Source organism: Podarcis bocagei (genome assembly GCF_964188305.1).
Source record: "Podarcis bocagei genome assembly, chromosome: 4".
NCBI lineage: Eukaryota > Metazoa > Chordata > Lepidosauria > Squamata > Lacertidae > Podarcis > Podarcis bocagei.
In genome coordinates, this window is record NC_138128.1 from 25,655,052 (window position 1) to 25,677,927 (window position 22,876).

The 22,876-nt window shown below is 42.0% G+C and overlaps 1 protein-coding gene across 1 annotated transcript; it reads right to left on the bottom strand.

Moving 5' to 3' along the window:
- Nucleotides 1-1,883: 1,883 nt before the first annotated feature.
- On the bottom strand, nucleotides 1,884-22,860 carry EIF2A (eukaryotic translation initiation factor 2A). Its single transcript, XM_081190319.1, has 14 exons — nucleotides 22,690-22,860; nucleotides 19,710-19,779; nucleotides 19,197-19,271; nucleotides 18,017-18,135; nucleotides 15,664-15,763; nucleotides 15,099-15,181; nucleotides 13,154-13,227; nucleotides 12,869-13,013; nucleotides 11,338-11,454; nucleotides 9,548-10,116; nucleotides 4,991-5,101; nucleotides 4,655-4,783; nucleotides 3,478-3,543; nucleotides 1,884-2,271 (listed from the first exon to the last, which is right to left on the bottom strand). Exons 1-14 carry the CDS (start codon nucleotides 22,715-22,717, stop codon nucleotides 2,206-2,208), a joined length of 1,752 nt encoding a protein of 583 aa, XP_081046445.1. The 5' UTR covers nucleotides 22,718-22,860; the 3' UTR covers nucleotides 1,884-2,205.
- Between the last annotated feature and the right edge of the window lie 16 nt (nucleotides 22,861-22,876).

Below are 22,876 nucleotides of genomic sequence, written 5' to 3' on the forward strand. Positions count from 1 at the left end.
TTAAAAACTGAGATGGGCTGGCTTCCTGATGAAGCAATTGCCTTGAGAGATGGACCATTAAAAGACCACAAAGAAATGGGTGATGACCCATTAGAAAGGCTATTAACAGAGACACTGTGGGCTGACAGCAAATAGGGAAAGCCCCTCCTGAGGTGAGGGATAGTTAGCAAACACAAAAAAACCAGAGTTTCAGGAGTGAGCAACAGAATTGCAGTGGGCAGTGGTAGAGTAAGAAACATTTTTCCTCACAGCGAAAAAATGAAACTGCCCACATGACCAGAGGTGGGGCGGGATGGCTGTTTTCCCCAGAAAAGGAGGCAAAAGACTTGGAAGGCCCTGCCTGCCCAGTCCAGTGCAAGGAGTAATCTTAATTCACTGAATGTCTTCCACTCCACTCTGGCAAATTGAAAGTGCAAATCCAGTTTGGACACTTTAAAACACGGAGGGCTAACCTGTGGCCCCTCCAGATGTTGATGATTACAGCTCACACAATCGTTGGCCATATTCCATGCTGGCTAACAACATTTGGAGGGTCACAGGCCAACCATTTCTGCTTTGTACGTTTTGACACCAATTGCTTTCAAACAATGCAGACATTGTGTGGCTATTCCACTAGAGGGCATCTCAGGCATTCATTTGGACACTCGTGTCCTGACCTAGGAAGAAAATCCCATGTGACATAAGTACAGAAGGGTTTTTTCTAGCTCTAGGTCGACTTGGTTACTTCGAAAGTTTCTTTCAGGTGCATTTAAAATGATTGCATCATGGACCACACAGAAAGGGAGCTGAGGCTGAAGGAGCCAGCCATTTTTTAACAGTTCACTGTGATTTTATTGGTGTTTCTGGTGTTGCCTGCCATCTTGTTCCCATTGTGGAAGAATGGGAGGATATGTTGATTTAATAACAACACAGAATCATAGAATTGTACTGTTGGAAGGCACTTCCAAGGGTTATCTAGTCTAACCCTCTGGAATGCATAGTCATATGGGCAGGGAAGGAGCTATTCTGAAAAGGCTATTTTCCATATCATTCCCACCCACACCCCATTTAATCTACACTATGGCACTTCCTAATTTAGACACCAGGTCAGTGTGTAACTGGACCATAAAGAGCTGGACCATAAAGAAGGCTGATCGCTGAAGAATTGATGCTTTTGAATTATGGTGCTGGAGGAGACTCTTGAGAGTCCCATGGACTGCAAGAAGATCAAACACATCCATTCTTAAGGAAATTAGCCCTGAGTGCTCACTGGAAGGACAGATCCTGAAGCTGAGGCTCCAACACCCCATGAGAAGAGAAGACACGCTGGAAAAGACCCTGATGTTGGGAAAGATTGAGGGCACAAGGAGAAGGGGACGACAGAGGACGAGATGGTTGGACAGTGTTCTCGAAGCTACAAACATGAGTCTGACCAAACTGCGGGAGGCAATGGAAGACAGGAGTGCCTGGCGTGCTCTGGTCCATGGGGTCACGAAGAGTTGGACACGACTAAACAACAACAACAACAACAAGGGTGTAACGGATGGATCCTCTTGTGAATATTGACCAGTTACCTAATATTCCTCCTTTCACTTCTAGCACACCGTGAAAACACGAATAAGTTCAGACATTTACATCTAATTGATTTGGAACTGGGAAGGCAAAACTTACTCCCTTTTCATCAGGGAGTTCATGAATCCCTCCTGTCTCCATTTCAGAGGAGGAACATGTCCTTTCTCCTTTATACTCAATCCCTTTTCTCAATTGTGACATTCTTGTACTATGAGAGAGAAATTGAAATCCCAGTATCTAGGAAAATGTGTCTCAATCCACAAAAAGTCACACTGAAACAGAAATACAGCAGGTTAGAAACATGCAAGACCTATAAAGAAAACACCAAAATCTTTATTAAATGGAAAATGCTTTTTATTATATTCTACAGTCTTCTTATTGCATAAGGGTCACTTCTATTGTATCTGGCCAAAGAGTAAATAGAGGGACCCACTGTACTTTATTTAGTTCAGTAATACCATTTTGGAATCACAGCAAGTTATTTGCCTCATTTTGATTTACAATACTTCTGCTCAAAAATTTTACATGTATCCATATATTAGGGACAAGGAAATAAAAATGTAGCTGTGTATAGTGTTTTTAAATGAGCATTTCCAGTCTTTTATTATTAAATGATTCTACAGAACGAACCCGTGAGTTTCATTTGTCTTCTTTCTAAACACCCAGCTCCAACTCTTCCAGCTCCTTTAGGAGGGCAGCCTCTTTCTGAATTTTCTCCAGCTAGGACATATACACAGAAGACACCATCAGCATAGGCAAAGGAAAAATTAAACTTGAGTACAAAGAACAGTCATGTTCGATAAAAGCTATCTATTTCTGAGAACCATTTCTTAACTTAAATCCAGATGGGAGATTCTTGGTGGGTATCAATGGCTCTCAGTCGCAGCAGCCAAACGGAACGTCCATGTTTAGATGCTTTAGGACTCCACAGGAACAGGGTTAGAAAACTTACTTTCATGGCCTGCCAATGGGCTTCCTGGAAGCATCTCTCTGGCCACTAATTAAAAACAGTCTATTGGGCTAGAACAGGTGTGAGGACTCTTGGGCCCTCTAACCACAACTGAACCACAACTGACATCATCCCTGGCCCCTGACCATGCTTGCTGGCGCTGATGGGAATTGTTGTTGCTATTTATTAAATTTGTATACCGCCCTAAACCCTTAGGTCTCAGGGCAGATCACAACTTAAAGGTACAACACGAAAAGCACAAAATACGCAATGAAAATTATTTAAACTATTAACTATACTAATGTATACAAGCTAAGAGAGAAAAAAATGCACTCCCCAACAAAGGCCCCTAACCAATACCCAAGACCACAAATGCAAAATACAAATTAACATATAATATTTAAAAACAATTTTAAACCACCACACCCAACAAAATAAACAGCACCCACTCAAGTTAAAAACCCCATCCCCGTTAGAACAGTAATTATAGCACAAGGGGCTGGCCCACCCCTTCGTTCCACCCCCAAAGGGATGGCCCCCTTTGATTTCTCCCCTTCAGTGGTGGCCCCAAGTTGTAGTCCAGCAACATCTGGAGGGCCTGAGGGTTCCCATACATGGGATAGATGGTGTTTTGGTCCAATCCAGCAGGGTTCATCTCATGTGCTTACAAACACTATTCATTTCAAGACGTCTGCCTGCCATGTGTGGGAAGGAGAGTTCCGTGCATTCAAGAGGTTCTAGGTCATGACTTCTGTCTTTAGTCCCACATTGCAACTTTAACAGGAGCGCATTCAAATAAGTTTCGATTGCAAGAAAAAACAGAAATCGAATCTCGGTTCTGGCAACTTTTTATTGTTTTCAGAAGAAAACAGAATAGTGCCTTTTTACATTTACAATGTACTAATAGTACATTTTAGTACTTTTAACGTGCTGTACAAGCCATCCCTAATAACAGAATAATCTATGAATAGGCATACCTGGTTTTTCTCTAGCTGTTTGCCTGTAGCAGCCTGATCCTTCAGCTGTTCAATTGCTTTTAGTTTCTGTGGTGGTGAAAAAAAGAACACGTTTTAAGACAACATTTGAATATTTATGCTGTAAGAATTTTTTTTTGGGGGGGGGGAGGAGAGAGGAAGTGCCCTTTACTGTTCCCTAAGCATTGTCCTCAAGGTCACGGATGCCTCCACGCTCCTTTGAAATATATTTTTCCCTGCGGAAAAGTGTAAACAGCACAGAGAGAGCCTGAGCTGTGCAGCCCAAACCACAGATTGGCAAGCGGGCAGCTGAGTGATTAAAATACACATTGATTTCTTGCTTACCTAAAGGAGATATGGTAGGTTCAAGCACTCTATTGAGAGCAATAGCCGTCATATAGATTGCTGCTCTTCACCCTGGAGTGGTGGCTGCTGAATGTAAAGGATTTTGTGCCACATTAGTTTATTGCAGGCATAGGCAAACTCGGCCCTCCAGATGTTTTGGGACTACAACTCCCAGCATCCCTAGCTAACAGGACCAGTGGTCAGGGATGATGGGAGCTGCAGTCCCAAAACATCTGGAAGGCTGAGTTTGCCTGTGCCTGGTTTATTGCAAGATCAGAGAGCATATCTAGATAAGAACATTGTGCCTATCCTCACTTAAAATTGCTCTTCCAGATGCTTCCCATCCTATAACTTTTCTGCTCCAGAAAGAAGAGGAGCTGGCAGACCATTTTGATTTTTTTTTTTGGGGGGGGGACAGCAAGGAAGAGCTGATCACCCCTCTGCACTACTGCTCTCAACTTTACAGGTTCCCATCCTTTTTTAAAAAATATATATACTAATAATACTTGCATATGTGTCTGCTGCATTTTCCCTACTTTTGGCACTCACAGGATATCTCATCTAGCCTGTCTAGCAGCTGCCACGCTATTTCTGATACAATAGGGAAGAGACTGGAGGACTTTGGCTGCCTTGGGGAACATTGGCTCTGTACCTAATAACCCTTATTGTGCACATTATACTAAAATAAAATAATAATAACAATAATAATAATAAATAAATAAATAAAAAAGTTAGATGGTGAGAGAAGTGACAGCTGTCAGGTCCTGGGGTTCAGGGTTGGAGAGAAGACCTTTTGCCAGAACAGACAGGCTTCTTCATTAGAAAAGCTCCCCACCTTCTTCAGGTTCTTTATCTTCTTATCAACCTCAGGATCTCCTGATGTTATGGAGGGAGCCGCATTCTGCGATGCATTCTGTACTGGTGAGGCCGGAGTAACTTCCTGGCTCCCTTCAGCTCTGGCCTCCTGTAAAAAAACAACAAATTAAATCAACATCTGGAACAATGTCTTTCGTATACAACCCCGTGGCACATTTACACGAATGGTATACATGTTAAGCTCCCCAGAATGTTGGAATTCAGCACGTTTTGGCTCTGTTCAGGGTATAGGTAAGCAGGTTTAGAAAATGTGAATGCAACAGTTTGCTCAAGAGAACTGAAGCAGCAGCTATACCTGTTTGGCAACTTTCTTTGCCTCGTGCTTCCTTTGATTTTTGAGTGCTGTTTTAGATAAAGGTTTATCGCCATTTTTGGATCTCATGTTCTGCGGTGGTTCATCCTCATGCTAAGAGAAAGCAAGGGGGGGGGACAAAATTACCATAAGAAAACCCACACATAATTATCTGCTGCCTGATAAGAGGGGCTTGTGGTGTTGTTTTTTATGTTCACTTACGCCACATGTCTTATAGCAATGCCACAACTACACAACCCCTACACTAGGGATGGGAAACCTGTGGCCCTACCAGATGTGGTCAAATTCCACAAATGTTCTCCATCTCAGCCCTACAAAAGAGGACTCACTTCCATGTTAAGAAATTGTGTGAAACCCATGTAGATTGTCACTTATTACTGTGTGTGTGTGTGTGTGTGTGTGTGTGTGTGTGTGTGCATTACTCAATTATGATTATCTGTTTCAGGGTTCACAAAGTATCCTGGGTACTCCCAGGATAATTCTATCCACTATAAAGCTGTTAAGGGGCTGGAGGTGAGCTTATGTCACAGAAAGCAACTTTTGTGAATGAGAATGACATGTTATAGAGAGACAACACTGAAGTGTGAAATGTCTGTCATTCTATCTGTTTCCTCTCTCTCTCTCTCTCTCTCTCTCTCTCTCTCTCTCTCTCTCACTCACTCACACACACACACACACACATTTTGAAAGCAATTATTCCTTATATGTCCAATTTTTAAAAATTCCATCTTGATTAAAAAGTTGGTCGACTTGCCAAGGGACAGATCAATCCTTTTATGGGCCACCCGTGGCCTATAGACAACCAGCTGGTCATTCTCAATCTATATTATGCACAAGGATTCCACAGAATTTATTGCGCAAGTTTGCTTCTGTGCATGGGAAGTGAAAACATTTGAAGCATCCATTTCAATAAAGACAGCCGGGAGGGGAGGGGAGGAACAGTTCTCTTCGTTTTTGCTTTTGTGTTTCAGGGGATGCTTGTTTCATTTCCACTACTGCAGCCTTATTACTAACCATCCAAACATTTTTACCAGTCATCTTTGGCTTGCAAGAGACAACCATCTTATGAGTAAAAAAACCGAGGCTGGTATAAAAATCTGCAGTCAGTAAGTGCAGTAATTTCAGGAAGGAGGAAGAGGATGCCAAATCTCTTCTTTACCAGCCTGCTGTTTCCACACTGCCCTTCGAGGAAAGGGCTTCGTTACTTCCACAACCAGTACAGAATCCAAGCAGCTGGCAAAAGCGAAAGAGAGGGCTCGGTTTCTCCTTCACAAGCCTGCTTGCTCACCTAGAGGGAATTCCAGACTTGCCTGTGGTAACCAAGTGAGGGATTAAAGACTGCACTACGGGTATTTCAGGTACACCTTTAAACCTTCATAAAATAATAAAGACAAGAGCTTTCCCCCTCTTCATTGTGCAGCTTAATTTTTTAAGATATCATGTAGGTTAAATCCCCTAATGTTACTTGATTCCTAGCCTGCAGTCCCCTAAGTAACACCCACTTAACTATGGGAAGACCCCCAATGAACTTAATTCTGAGTGAACATGTATTACCAGGGACGTCCAACTCCCAATGTACTGCAATCTACTCACAGTATGAAAAAACTGGCAGTGATCTACCCATTGTCGTTGGGAAGGGGGAGAAGGGGATCACTGAGGGGCCAGAGATCTACCGGGATCTACCAGGAAGACCCCACGATCTACCAGTAGATCACAATCTACCTGTTGGACATGCCTGTATTAGACTGTGCTATGAGCAACTTTAACCCACTACACACCTTAAAAAATTCAAAGAAGCTTAATATGTTTCTCAATGACCAGTTTTGTTCCTCTATCACATGCGATTAGGATTACATCAGCCTTCTTTCGTAACAAACCTCTTATTAACTGTGCTTATGAAGTTAGTAAGAAATAAGTCACTTGCAATGACCAGCAGTGTGGGAGAAACCAACACTCCTTTCAGTGCTGGTAGACTCAGGTTACGCTCTTTCAAAAAGAAAATAAGAAAGAGGTAGTAAAGAGCTATGTTCTCAAACCTGTTTTTGAATGCTGAAAAAGGAAAATAGGAGATTAATGACTCTCTACATAAAAGGCAAATGCAGATTAATATAGGTTTCCCATTCCTTATAGCTAGGAGATCAAGAACTATGAGACTACCTTCCTGGAACAAATTCTCCTCTCCTATCTCAACTGCGGTTAAGGAATGCATTGGCACCTCACACGAAAAACAAGGAAGGAAAAAAATACCCAAGGGTCATTTTGCGCAAATAAATGTAGGGGGGGAAAACCTGTAATGCCTGGGCAGGAAAATCCCTTACATTTGAGATGAAGGCATAGTAGTGACTCTGTATGTGAACTGACACAGGAAGCGTTAAATTCGTAAATCACAGAATCATAGAATTGCAGAGCTGGATGAGGCCACAAGGGGAATCTACTCCAACCCTCTGAAATGCAGGAATCTTTAGCCCAACATTGGGCTTGAACCCATGACCCTGAGATTAAAAGTCTCATGCTCTAACAGCTGAGCTTCAGCCCTATAACTGAGGATGCAGCTGGGCTAGAGAGATAAGGGCTATCGGCAGTACCCAAACAGATAAAAAAAGAAAAGCAAAGCATATTATTATTTAGATGGCTACTGCGATTCAGTTATTGCAAATCAGATTCTGCTTGAAATGTATCGTGCCCTTGAGTCTGTGTTCTTGCATGACATTATAGTTTCCCATTTATACTAGGAAACACCAGCTCCATGGTATCTTTGACGTCGTAACCTGGGGTTCTCATATTCTGGTAGGCTATCAGTGCCTTAAACATCTTCCAGAGAGGCAAGAATCCAACAAATGAATGAAGGACTCTGGAGTCAAAGCCAGAACTCTGCATGCTGGCAGCTGTGGGAAAGCCCTGCAGGCTGTATACATGGTACCTATTTGCATGCGTGTCCCAAACAAGTTTTGAGAGGTTATTATATTAGGAAGAAAATGATATTTCACCGTACTGAATAGTACTGCTCTTGTATAATATTTTTAGTGACTGCTAACAATCTGTTCAGAAGTAAGCCCTGAGGAATTAATTCTTCGTACTACTATAAAAGGATAAAACCTAATTTGCCATCAAGCTTAGTTACTGCCACTTTTCTTTAACTTTCCTTTCGCTCTGTCATCTCAAGTCTTTAAAATGTTGTTGGGAGGTGCTTTCCCCTTCTCCACTATTGAGATGTGAGCAATCCACGGGATGCTTGCTTAATAAACCCCCATTAGTGTCAGAACCCATCAGGGATATGGTCATAACTGTTTAATCCTCATGGGAAAGGGAGGCCAATTACCAGAATCTCCTTGAGCAAATGGCATCCCCTGTGAGCCCCTCTTTCCCTGCGACACAACAGGGATACTGCTTGATCATGGAATGGGCTCCCATGATGCAGTAATAGGCAGGACGAATGATGGAACAAGCTTGTTTTCTTCTGCTCCGGAGGGTAGGACACGAACCAATGGCTTCAAGTTACAAGAAAAGAAATTCTGACCAAAGATCAAGAAGAACTTTCTGATGGTAAGAGCTGATCAACAATGGAAGGGACTCCCTCGGGAGATTGTGGACTCTGCTTCATTGCAGGTTTTTAAGCACAGCATGGATGGCCACCTGTCAGGGATGCTTTAGCTGAGATTCCTATATTGCAGGGGATTCAACTAGATGACCTTTGAGGTCCCTTCCAACTCTTACAATTCTATGATTACAGGGATGAGGAACTGGTAAAAAAGAATGCAGAGGAAGTGCTGCAGATAATGTACCAACAAATTCAAAGCATCTGGTAATGAATTTGTGGGATTAAATCCCAACCATATTCATTCTTTTAAAAATAAAAGGGCTGCATGGTTTGAAACTTCTCTGCCATTGTTGAGCTATACCAAGTGTCTATCCTGGTGATGTGCCAGCAAGGCCTCCTACAATAGTAGTTGGTTTACTTTATGAAGGTTTACAGCCTGATTTGCCCAAAAGAGCCAAAATTTATTCAAAAACAGGAGCATTTTCACAGAAATATATTTATTTGTTTTGGAAATATGAACTATATGTTAAAATTATAACATTTTAATGTGCCACTTTTTTAGGTGACTGAAGGCCTTTATATTAAAAGTAAAGTTGGGGGAAGAAGTTACTGTACTTCTATTGCACAGCCTGTTTGAAAAGAAATGAGTATTTAAGATTACCCGGCCTTTGCTCCCACAGACTGAAAAAAAAAACCATGTACTGATCTGACAGCAGAAAAACACTTGTGCAAACCAGAGCTTACATATACCTTTCCTATATTATGTGTACCTCAGTGGCTTTTATAAACAATACATGATTATAGTTGGGTGGGGCAAGTGGGTAGGGGAATCTAATCTTGGCATTTGCAAAGTCCTAGTTAAATGGCCTTCAATAGTGCTAATTACCAGTTGAAGCGGAAGAACAAAGGACTGGATTTAATATCGTGCCCCCTACCCTTTCCTAGAGCTGGGAAGACATTTTTCAGCAAGACATTTTACAACAGAGGCAGCAGTTACTTACAAGTTTAGAGCTAGTCACAGGTTTGTTTCTCAGAGCTGGGGGCCTGTAAGCTTGGGCAGCCTTGGGCTCGTCGTTCAGCGCTTTGCTCGGAACAGCATATGTTACCGCCTTCGCTGGAAAGACGCCATCCAAAAAGGGTTGCCAGGCAACTTGCCAAAGTTCTGCGTTCTGCTGGACTTCATACTTGTATAGGACAGGGCCTGTGTAATGCCAGATCTTGTACCCATTCCCAACCCGCAGCCTTGGAGAACATGTAGCTGTTACAATATGTTCCCCATCAGGGCACCAGGCGAAGTACGTGGAATCCGAGGCCTGTGGTTTGGAAATGAGTTTGTAGTTTTTAACGTCCCAAACGTCCAGTTGCCCATTGAGATTCCCAAATCCAGCTAAGACTAAGATGTGTCCTTGAGGGCTGTAGTAGGCAGCATTGTGTGGGCCGGTTCCAAAGTCAAACACGGGGTCGCATTTCAGATTGAAGATTGTAGCCTTGGCAGGCATAAAACCATAGACGACACAAAACTCTGTGGAATTGGGGCTCCAGGTTGCATCATAAATAGGACCATTTTTTGCTAGAGAAAAAGGAAACAGTTGAATTTTTTTAAAACTGTTATCTACATGTGCCTGAAGAAGGAATTGATTTTGAAGAACACTTACAAGTCATGTTAGTTTCTCTTAACAAGCATAGGTATAACGTTAGCCTCCTTAAAACTGCAAGATATTAGAACAGGCCACCACAACTTGTAACCTGTGAAGCTGAAAACAGCCTTATTGTTCCTTAGCAGAGTGATTCAATAATCTTTTTTTTGCTGCCTCTTTCGGATTGCATGTGTGAGTGCACACACACACACACACTGAAGGTGTGTATTTGTGTGTGGATTGTCAAGCATCTAGACACCACACTGTATGCCTGCTGTGCTACAGTAGGCTTGGAAGTACATAAGTTACTCAGGCCTACATTAGACTGTCATTATTCTACCACAGCCGGATAACCGCATCTCTCCTGCCACTACTGAGGAGCAGCAGCCAGCGAGTAGCCTGGCCACGTGATGAGAGAAACACCTCCTTATTCAGTGGCCAGAACACCGCCCAAGTTTCTTTCAGCAGGATTAGCCCTGAAAGGCTATTCCACAAGGGCCGCACATTTTTCTTTGTTTAGTTAATTCATTGCAATTAAAAACCTTAATCGGTTAAAACGGTCTACATGTTTTACAGATTTAAAGAGTAGTCTCATTAGTAGTAAACACTCTGGATATCGGGGCATTTGAAAGTATTGCAATTGGCCCAGACACTGTTAAGAGGGCTTTACTTTCTTAAAACGAACAGGTACCCTTTTCTTACTTAAGTTGTCATGCCACAACTATCACGTGCTCAAGATGGATGATCTGTTTAAGCTTTGTAATATATACATATGTTGAATTATAATAAGTGCGACAGATTAAAAGCAATTCAACAATTGGGGGTTGGGGCTTTAAAACTGATTTGGAGTCCTAGTTTTAACCACTTTCTTTTCCCAATTCAAGAATCAGGGGCTCCTTAACGGAATTAGGCGCTCCATCCTGTCCCCATCTCCTCTCTATAATCCGCACTTCTTCACTTCTTCTGAATGAATAGAACTTCAGATAGCAAAAGTCAAAATGAAAACATTCCAAAGGAATTTAATCTGTACAAGGTTGGTCATCAGAGCAAACACAGGAGACTGAAGTTTATTTCCAAAGAACATTACAGATCTTTTAGCATATATGGAGGACGATTTTTCAGTTCATTATACAATTACTAGGAGAGTCACTTACGTAGTTGTACGACAGCACTTTCCCCATTCGTTGCGATGTAATGCAGATTTTGTTCCCCGTAATATGAAGCTCCCGTTTTATCAACTTCTGTACTAGCGATTACAAGCACAGCAGTAGCTATTTGGACATAAAAACAACAATAATTAAATGTTTCAGAAAGCAAACTACCCAATGATATTAATTTAAGGTTCAATAAAATGAAACTGGAATGCATGGCAGGGGCAGCAGCTCTTAAAGTACCAGCTGCTGGCGGTGGAACAACAACAGAGAGAGCAACAGTTTCTTGCAGGCACTGTGGAAGACAGGATGCTGGGGAGACAGATCCAGCAGGGCTCTTAGGTTCTTACATGTTGAACCCCCTTCTTCTCACTGACCAATTTGTACAGACTGTGGGGAAACCAGCAGCCTGGTACCATTTTCTGCTTTACTTGCTGCAGCAAAGGACTGTTCCACCATAGCTGAAGAATCATCATTTAGCAAGCTAAATCCAACTTACAGATCTGCCTAATTTGTTTTTGAAAGAGAGCTCATGTGCCACAGTGCACAGATCAGCCATCAGAGCTGTATTCGCACCGAGTTTATATAAACGTCCCAAAGACCGTTTATGGCCACTGTGCTTGCTATAGTAATGCCACAACCCACCTCCACCCAACGTGTTTGCTTCCTGACCAGTATACAGTGGTACCTCGGGTTAAGTACTTAATTCATTCCGGAGGTCCGTTCTTAACCTGAAACTGTTCTTAATCTGAAGCACCACTTTAGCTAATGGGGCCTCCCGCTGTCACTGTGCCGTCGCTGCACGATTTCTGTTCTCATCCTGAAGCAAAGTTCTTAACCTGAAGCACTGTTTCTGGGTTAGCGGAGTCTGTAACCTGAAGCGTATGTAACCTGAAGCGTATGTAACCCGAGGTAAAATTGTACTATATACAACTCACTGGAATACCAGCAACCCTAGCGTGCAAGGACTGGAGTTAACTCACAGAAACAAAGCAAAAGATTCCTTTGCATGTGCAAAAGGCACTCTGCACATTAATGTGATACTGTTGGAGAACTATAAAATGTGCCATGAAGTTGTATTTTCTTGGCAAAGCTTCGAAGACTGCATTACCACTCAAAGAATCACAAGCATCCATTTATTACGGTATCCCTTGTGACGTTTTTAAAGACAGGCAATATATCTGGAACCTGTATAGAAGCTCCATTTAGAATGAACGGAAGATTTGCACAATTCATGTTGTTTGTCAGTTTAGTCTGTCTCAATGGCTTTTGAGTAATGCCTGTTACTCAGAAGCAAGTCTGATTGTACTCCCAAGGAAGGGTGCCTATGACTGCTGCCTGCTGGGAGTTACAGGGGATGGGACTGGTCTGGAAGAGTAGCTGCAAGTATAGTTTAAATGTCATAGAAGAGAATTGCAATTAGCACTTAGAATTACAAAACACTTGCACTAGTTACCTACACAGAAGAACACAGATAATCAATACATTCACTTCTTGACAGATAAAGACAGGGGAAATTTGAAATTTCTTATACCTTTACTATTCCACAGCATCGTCACCTTATCAGCTTTAAAGAAACTCTTGTTGGCCAATGCAGATTGCGGGCCTCCAAAGTTTGGGTACTGATAGAGCCTTACGAAAGATGGAGCTCCTTTGCTTCCAGGAACATAGACAGCAACCTGTGTCAATAACATTTAATCAGCTTGGTAATACAATTCTTAAGAGCAGCACAAAAGACAGAAGCGGAATAATTCATAAACCTTTTCAGGATTCCTACGAAATTAAAATGGTCGAAGAAATAAAAATCAAAAGAAGGCACCTTAGTTGGCTGATCCCCTGGCGATATCACAAAATCGGTGACTTTTTGCAAATGAAGTTTATTTGCAATTGTACCTGCAAAATCACAATTTTACTCAGGTTAATAAAAGTTACCTAAATAATTGTTAGATTGTGCTGCTGATGAGCCTATGCTAGTGGCAAGTAAAAAGCAAACACACACAAAATGGTAAAGGTCTTCTTTATGTAGTAGAATAACCCCTTCAAAATTGGTTTACACTAAAGCTATATATTCTCACAGCATGATGCACATCTATCTATCTATCTATCTATCTATCTATCTATCTATCTATCTATATTGGAGCAACAAACCACATTTTCTACAACTCTTAAAGCTTTTTTCAGCTAAACTGTCTATATTTTAAGGGGTGCGTTCAAAAAGTAAGTTTATACATGCATTCAGGCACAGCTCAAAGCAGCTCCTCAGCTTAAGTGTGGTCCAACCTCTTCTCTTAGCTATGTTCTTGAGTAGAGGTGAGGAACCTTAGACCTAAGAATTGCATATGGCCCTCCAGGCCTCTGCCAGGCTCTCAGAAATCCCCCAATACCTTACCCCTCACCAGACCTACTCTGCACCATCCTTGTATTGATGTAAAATACCATGAAATGTGTAATAATCTCCTGCTTGCCTGTATGGAGGATGCAGCAATGTGTGGGTGCGAGTAGAAACTTCTGACTTTTGCATGGCTGGAATGCAGCCTGTACAAAAGTATCACACGCTTTTTGCCTCTGGCCCTTGCCCATCTCTGGTACGCATCCCTGCAAAAGGTTCCCCTATGAGAGAGCTTGGTCCTTGGGCTTTTCTTGAGTAAGTTAGCTACTTTGCTTCAGGCTGTCTTCACACTGTTGAATCAAGTGCTCCTATCTCTTTTATGTATCTGAGAGTCTGCCTCCAAACACCATTACATTTCCCAAAGGGCAAGCAGATTCCTCCCTTAATGCTTAAACTAGACATTGGTCATGAGTCCCTACTGCTGATGCCTTGGCAAATTCCAAGTGTAAGGCACTGCTCATGATTACAGTGGTGCCCCGCAAGTCGAATGCCTCGCAAGATGGAAAACTCGCTAGACGAAAGAGTTTTCCGTTTTGGAGGTGCTTCGCAAAACGAATCTCCTATGGGCTTGCTTCGCAAGACGAAAATGTCTTGCGAGTTCCTGCGGGTCCCCCCCCCTTTTTCTAAGCCGCTAAGCTGCTTATCAGCTGATCCGATAAGCTGCTAAAAGCCGCTAATAGCGCTAATCCGCTAATCCGTCAATGGGCTTGTTTCGCAAGACGAAAAAACCGCTAGACGAAGAGAATCACAGAACGGATTCTTTTCGTCTTGCGAGGCACCACTGTAGTTAGAGCATCTGCAACAGGTTCAGAAAAGTTACCTGTGCAAGACTGTCTACCTGGAGCCCAGGTTTGGCTGCGGCTTACCAGGACTCATTTGCCCTCAATGTGAATGGGTGTGTCTGCACTGCCAGTGTGACGTTGTTGCTACTCAACCTCATATCTGCCTCCATCACCACATTCAAGTAGCAACCATTTACACTTGCCTTGGAGAAAGTTCCATTGACTACAGTGGGACTTACTTCCGAATGAACTTACACAAGGTTGCTCTCTTAGAGTTTGTCTCTCATTATCTTCCATGCATCTCTGGCTGAACCACAGGAGCAATTAATTCACAGACCTACCTGGCATTGCTGCCCCCTTTGTAAGGACTGCTTTCTAAAAACATTTTTCAGAACTATTTCTGATTTTCATCCAGGCCAATGTGGATTTTGTACTATAAAAGGGAGCTTCAAAACTATATCAAGGCCCTCAATAAACGCTATGGTTCCCCAGAATCGGTCAACTGTGATAAATGCAGGCGCTCAAAACACAAGAGAAATAAAGGCAAACTAAAAGGGAAAGCTTATCTAGAGAACAAGAAAGGGCTTGCATACTGAAGTTGTTGTTTTCAAAGAAGTGCAGTTCATTGTTAACACTCCTGGCGCATATGCTTTCATCATCTGACCAGCAAGGGCACCTAATGGTTAGAGAGGGGGGCAAGTGATTTAGAAACGTGGTTTGAAAATGTTTAAGAATTATTCAATTAGGAAAAAAGTATTGAAATGGTTACTGGTGCTATTTTTCAATTATCCCACTGCTTTCATTCTGGTCTGCTAAGACAGGCTGACATCCAATGATATCGCCTCACCAACAGAACAGATGTCCCTTGTGCAGTGAAGCGCATACTTCCTCTCTTTACTCTGCAACCCCCTACATGCCCCAAAAATCTGCTCTGGGAGTTTAGGGGACCTTTTGGAGCAGATTTGTGTTGGGGGAAGTCCTACTGCATGAGTAGAAGTCTTCTTCTGTGATGTCAAATATTGCTCACCATCTACAGGGTTGCTTGAAATGAAATATACCATGTTATGAACTGCAGAACAAAATCAGATACTGCAACTTCAAGTACAAAAGTTTTCAAGTCGCTTTCGTGAATAATAAATTATCCTGAATGCTACTTACCAGTTCTGCATCTTTTTCTGGATGAACGATTTTAAGAACTTTCCAGTATTCACATCAAAAAGTTGAAGGTTGGGCACTCCTGCTCCTCCATCTTTAGAAGCTACAACAAACAGCATATATTGCAGTGGTGACCTTCAAAATAAGCACTAGATCTCCTTCCCTAATCTACAACATCCTGACCATGGGTTCTGTTGATGTGTTTTGTTAATGCCTTATACGGAATGCTATACCAGAGGCTAGCACACAAGGACAAGAAAACAGGATGTTTTCTTTAGCATTTGCTTTCACGGATCCCGTATCTGTAAGTGTGAAAAAATATTTTCCTTCTTAAACAAACCTAGACACAACAGGTTTTTTCCGAAATAAAAATTCTCAGTCCCTGACACTCTTTAGAGATGCAATACGCAAGTTTATTTAAAATCCTTTATAAACCTCTTAATAGTTCATAAATGGTTCAAAAGTAGTGTGAAGTCTAAAAAAATACCTAGTTAAAACTTTAAAACAAAAAGACAACCTAAAACCAGTAAAAAAACAATATAGAAACACATAAAAGTATGTAAAAAGTGATTACAACAGATATTCAGAAGATTCAATCACATAAAACAGGGTCTAATCTTAGAGGGTCAGCAAAAGCCCGGGCTTATCCTATCAGATAAATTTACCCTCTGATGTCAAAATCCTTTGTAGATGCATTTTTTTGGCAAGAGTCACTCTATTCTTTGCTTGAGTTCATCTGGAACTAGTTGTGCCAAACAGTAATACATTTACTCTCCATTTGCGGGCCAAACGAGATGCAACATGGGAGATTCAGCTGCAGATCTGCCAATGCCATTTCCTTTTACCTAAGAGCAGCCACAGGGGAAATGGAATCAGGGCTGCTGCAGTGCTGGATGATTTTTTTTTTAACCCATTCCCTGGTTTAGATGCTTGCTCTCTGCCTACCCGAACCCCTGTCACTAGAAACCACTGTCTGGGGTGGGTAGACAAGCAAGATCTCTCTTCCCCTACCTCACAGCTAACAGCAGTTTTAGGGGGACAATTTAAGCGGAAAAAAACTGCAGGGTGTGTTTTAATCCATTCCCTGTGCTATGGCTCTGATCTAAACCCTAACTCCCTCCCCAAACACATACAGACACAGACACACACTCACTCCTGCCTTTAGAGAAAGAAAACAGCATCACATCTAATTGAGTATGCACTGGTTTTAGTTGGGGGCATGATGTCTGGAAGGCCTTGAACTGTGTTGGATGATGAATCAGACATAATGACTTTTTGGTGATTTCCATCAGTATGATTCTTTCCATTATTATTATTATTATTATTATTATTATTATTAACTTACTGTAGCCTTCCCTAACCTGCTGCTCTAGGCTACAGCTCCCATCACCGTGCACAATGGTTTTATGTGTTTCAAAACTGAAGTGATTTTTATCTATTTTAAAATTGCATTTTTTATAGTAGTGATTCTTATCTATTTTATAACTGTACTTTCCACTTGTTGCAACCTGCCTCTGATGAAAAGCAGGTAATAAATTTTACAAATATACAGTGGTGCCCCGCAAGACGAATGCCTCGCAAGACGGAAAACCCGCTAGACGAAAGGGTTTTCCGTTTTGGAGGTGCTTTGCAAAACGAATTTCCTATGGGCTTGCTTCGCAAGACGAAAATGTCTTGCGAGTTCCTGCGGGGGTTTTTTTCCTCCCCCCCCTTTCCCAAGCCGCTAAGCCACTTATCAGCTGATCCTAAGCCGCTTAACAGCTGATCCGCTAATCCGCTTATCAGCTGATCCGCTTATCAGCTGATCCGCTAATCAGCTGATCCGCTAATCAGCTGATCCGCTAAGACCGCTAAGAGCGCTAATCCGCTAATGGGCTTGCCTTGCAAGACGAAAAAACCGCAAGACGAAGAGACTCGCGGAACGGATTCTTTTCGTCTTGCGAGGCACCACTGTATAAGCCCTCATTGGCTATGCTAGCTACAACTAACGGGAGCTGGAGTCAAAAGCATCTGATGGGCACAAGATTGGGGAAGGCTGGCTGACACTAACAACAGAGAATAAGTGGTGGGGAGGGGGGATCCTAAGGAAGAAAATGCAAGTCCCTCTCCTGAAGAGCTTGCAGTCTATATTGAAGGGCATAGCAATGGGAAATTGGAAAAAGGAAAGTCAAAGGTACCATACACAAGTTATTGCTATGACACTTTAGAAGGAAGCTTTTTGATTTTTCTTCTGTATTCTTACAATCCTAGCATACAAAAGGTTGCCGTATTTATGAACCTTCCAATGTTTACAACATGCACGACTGCAGCCATGTGTACACTGAAGGAAGCTGGAGCAGACACCTGAAGTACTCACTTGTGTAGGGCTGCCATGTTACCAGGACATTGCTCTTTGGAGAGAATTCAAGGCAAACTGTCTTTGGCTGATCAAAAGAACGCAGCACCTCATGGCTGGTGACATTCACGATGTTTACTCTGGAAGCAAAAGAGGTAACTTCAACAAAGCTTGATTAGGGTGGTTAATTTATAGCAGGCTTTATTTGTTCAGTGCCAAATTTGCTTTCTTTTGAACCACTTAATAGAATATAGAACTATATTTCCACTTACCATACTGTTCAATATTTCACTAATATAATTTTTTTCCCTATCAAGGTTGCATTCCTTTGGTGGGTAATTTAGCAACAGTATGACAGCAACAGGCAGATCCAAGGCCAAAGGTAGATAGGGAAACCCTTCTCTCTCTGCCACCTCTTTCCACCATTTTGTTCCCTCCCAGACAATCACATATTAGGCTGAGGGCTGCAGGTTGCCCGCTGCTAAAGTTTCCTCAGTGTGTAACCACCAAACTCCAAACCTTCAAAGACTCGTGTGCACACGTTTCACTACCATGCCCTTGAGACTGAAGTCATGCAAGAGTCACATTGCAAATGACTGTGATAAGAGAACCTTTCTATTTTTGGCCTATTCACACACTACTTCGTCCCAATTGGCACAAAGTAAGATTGGGGAGCTGGCCTCAGGTTAAACAGTAACAGTCCCATCTGCTATATGTTAAGTGATATCTAAACTGCTGAGAATGGCACACATGTGCAATACAATACTCCAAGAACGACAAAACAGAACTAACATCTCTGGAAATGTACTAATTCAAAATGGAAAGGGGAGGATATTCAGTTTCAGAAACTACAATCCTACACATGCTTAGGTCAATGCATTTCAGTAAGCTAAGCCTGCCCAACTGCATCCATGATTCAAGCATTTTAGGCTGTCAATTCTACCAATCTAATCCTACCATCTGGAAAGCAATGCGTAAATTGGACAGAATTGTATGCGTTGGTAAATTTTAATCCTGTCCACTCTTCTTGGAAGTCCAATTGAGAACTGACTGAGGTTGGTTTTGAATGAACATACCTACAAATACATGTATTTGTAGCAATTTTCCTTCCTCAAGCAATTTTTTTAACACACTTTGCACAATTTAATACAGGCCCCCAAACTTCTTAACAAATGTTTAAAAAAGAAGGAGTTATACTGACTGTTCTCCATTGCACCAAACAAAAAGGGAACCATCCTTGCTGAAAGCAAAAACTTTGCTGTTTTTCCCAGACTCCCTGGAAAAACAAATACATTTCTATCACAATTAAAGTATATGACACAAAATGCATAGAAAAATATTAATAGACTGTGTTCGATAAATATCCCTAGCAGTATATAAGTATACCAATTCTTACTTGTTATTGATTAACATCTGAATTTAATCAATTAGATATAGTTTTGATCATTTATGTGAAGCATTATCCATCAGTTGCCACCACCTCGTAAAGAGATCTCCTTGACCAGGCTGTCTGACTCATAACATTGGATCCTATTATTACTGTTTTTTTGTTTTTATACTGTTTCACTGTTTTCTATGTTGTATCTTTGTTTTTATGACACTGTTTTATTGTCTTTGTGTTATGCTTTTGCTTACAATGTTTTAGAAATGCTTTCAATAAATAAATAAAATTCCAATTAAAAATAGCACTTAACAATAGAGAAAAGTGAAGTACCTTTGAAATGCTGTATTCTCTGTGAAAAGAGGAGGCCCATTCACCATATAGAGTCCTTCAGATCCTCGCACTAGCAAAAAAAATAGCATTTATTTCACACTAATAGAATTAGCACTCAATGTTTACATAACAAAAGCCTATTTTAATGATCATACCTCACATTAATAAGCTGAAATATTAATATTAGTAGGTGCCCCTTTGCTCCTCAAGCCTTCAAATAACAATTTCCCACTTCATCTGAATCAACTTTATAGTTTGGCAGCTTCAGAACAAGCAACAGTCATAAACTCAACTTCAAACTGTGCTTTTTCTGAAGTTGATAGCCAGTTTCCTAGTTTGGACAAAAGGGAAATGATGGTGAAATAAGAGGCTTCCTGATTTGATTATTCATGCTAGAAAGGAATAAGTGAAGTCGCTGTGAGCATAGGGAAGTGTTTCACACATATCTAGGCCTATTAAGCAGAAAAATGACTGTCTGAATACAGTCAAAGTTTGAGGCTTGAATACTTGTATCTTTGCAAGGGAATGGCCAAGTTTATACTGAGAATTAGAATTGTTGATTGAATATAAATAAATGGCAGTCACACATTCACTGGGATGGGCACCTATCAATAACCTTACTGTTGCATTCTGGACCAGATGAAGTTTCCAGAGATTTTTCAGAGGCAGTCTCACATAAGCCTGGTTGACACAATACCAAGCCATGTTTTATTTAACAAACCGCAGGTTAACCACAAGTTCTCACACAAATGATCATACAAATAAAAATTTCTCCAAAAATTGTTTCATGCTGCTCTTGTCTCACTTGCTACTGGTTCTTTGGGTGAGCAACCGGGGTAGGTCATCAAACAAATACACATCTCCAAGCCATAGTTAAAACAAACCAAGATTTGTAAGCCAACAGCGAAGCATGGCTTCAGATTATGATTTGTTGTCCGCAATCAAGGCATAGTTAAGCTGCTGAGCAGGGTCCATATATAACACTAAGCTATGGTTTAATGAACCATAGTTTAGTGTTATGTGCAAACTAGCCCATTGACTTTGCTGTAGTTACTCATTATATACATAACTAAAGCAGGTCTGAGCTTCCTAGAAATGCGTGCACTTGCCACACCAATGTAAGCTTGGTAAAAAGCACCCCCCCCCCACAGCTGCCACTGCCTGTCTAGACATGAACAAAGCTGGGTCCAGGAGTACCCCAAGACTACATGCCTGATTTTTCAAAAGGAGTACTACCCTATATAATACAAGCTGAACCCTATCACCAGAGCACCTACGTTTTCCTTTAAAACTTATGAGTTCTCCTTGCTATAAAAAGAAGGGGGAACTGCAAATAAAGAACTCAATAGAAAATTGGGGCAGAAAAAAATGGCAAAGATGGCACTATCTCCTTCAGCTTAACTTTCAAAACCTGTCTCAGTTGTAACCTGGCAACCACAGTATGACACATAGGGCTCCCACACCTTTAATTTTGTAGTTTAAGAAGGCACAAAGTTTCTCACCTCTTGCAGGCTTATGGCATGACATACATTACCCTCCAAAATAATTAAAATTATAAAAAGTATAGGAACTCTGTCCTATGTTGCTTTCAGATACTCTAGGCTTAAATATAATGATTTTGAGATCAGGTCACATTAATGACTTAAAAATAAGTTATCTACTGGGAATTTTTACATCAAATACTGAATCCCAATAGTGCAATTACTGCATTGTTGAACCCACTTCTACATAGAAACATAAGAAACTACCTTTTGCCGAGTCAGCTATTGGTCCATCTAACTCAGTACTGTACTTAACTGGCAGCTCTCTAGGGTTTCAGGAAGGAGTCTCTCCTAGTCCTTCATGCAAATGCCAGTGACTGAACATGGGACTTTCTGCATGCAATGCAGTTGTTCAATCACTGAGCTATGGCCCTTCTAACTTAGGAGAGGCAATAGAGTCTGAAACTGACATCCACAGATGAGATTCAAAAGGGAGATAGGGGGGTGTATTTTGCGTGTGCATGCACATAAGCATGTGCAACTGTCCATATCATTGCTGTAAAGCCTGATCCTATGCAATTTCCTCATTAGAAAAATCGCTTAGGATTTGCTCTAAATGGATAAGACTGCAGCTTTACTAGTTATCTTTACTAGGTATCTGAAGAAGTGTGCATGCACACGAAAGCTCATACCAAGAACTAACTTAGTTGGTCTTTAAGGTGCTACTGGAAGGAATTTTTTTAGCTTTACTAGTTGGTAGAGAAGCCCTATGAAACTCAGTGGCCCTCAGTCCCAGGTAAAACATCTAAGAGTGTGATCCTAGGAATACTGAGTAGGAGGAAGCCACACTGGGTGCCTTGCCCTTTACCTCCGAGTAAGGCGATAGAACTCATACACGCTTGCATTTGAAGAAGCCCCAATAAGCTTTTTAGGTCTTTGCATCTAAGTAAATTAATAAGAATCTGCTTTAGACCAAGCCATGCCATTAGTCCATCAAGCTCAGTTACTGTCTTCAGTGATGAAGTCAGGGACTCTCACGGCTCTGGACAACGATTTTAGGGGGGGGGGGGGAGAGACACACAAATTCCTTTAGCTGACAACGTGTCATGCTTAACTTGCTTCAAAGTGCAGTAAGCTAGTGCTGTCGCCTTGGGAGTCTTGCGCGCTCTTTCTGCTTAGCTTCGGGGGACCCTGGACTTTCGTCCCGAAGTCTTGCCTCGCCTGCCTATTCCTCAAGGAGCAGCAGCCGCCCGCTTGAGTATGAATGCGCTCCGCTACTGAGGAACGGCGCTTCCCTGGGAGACCTTTAGGATCGCCCTGCGCGACGCGCAGGACTTCCCTCGCGCAACTCCGGCACGAGGATGCAGCTGAAACGGACACGGGGACAACACGCTGCGCCCCAGAGCACCCGCCATAATGCACGCGGCGCTACATCGAAAAATAAAAAAAAGATTTGTTAAAAAAACAGGCAACTTATGGATTCGCCCGCCTCAACCCACCTGCCAGGAGCGGCGTGGGTGGCGCCATCTTGAGCCAGGCCCAACCTTTTCTCCTTCCGGGTCGCGGGGGTCACGGCTCAGGACAGTACACGTCTCTCCTCCGCCAGCTCAAGAGCGGACGCCTTTTTCCGGGGTGACGTGTAGCAACCTCTCGAGAGGGGAGGGGCGGAGAGTTTCCCACGTCACG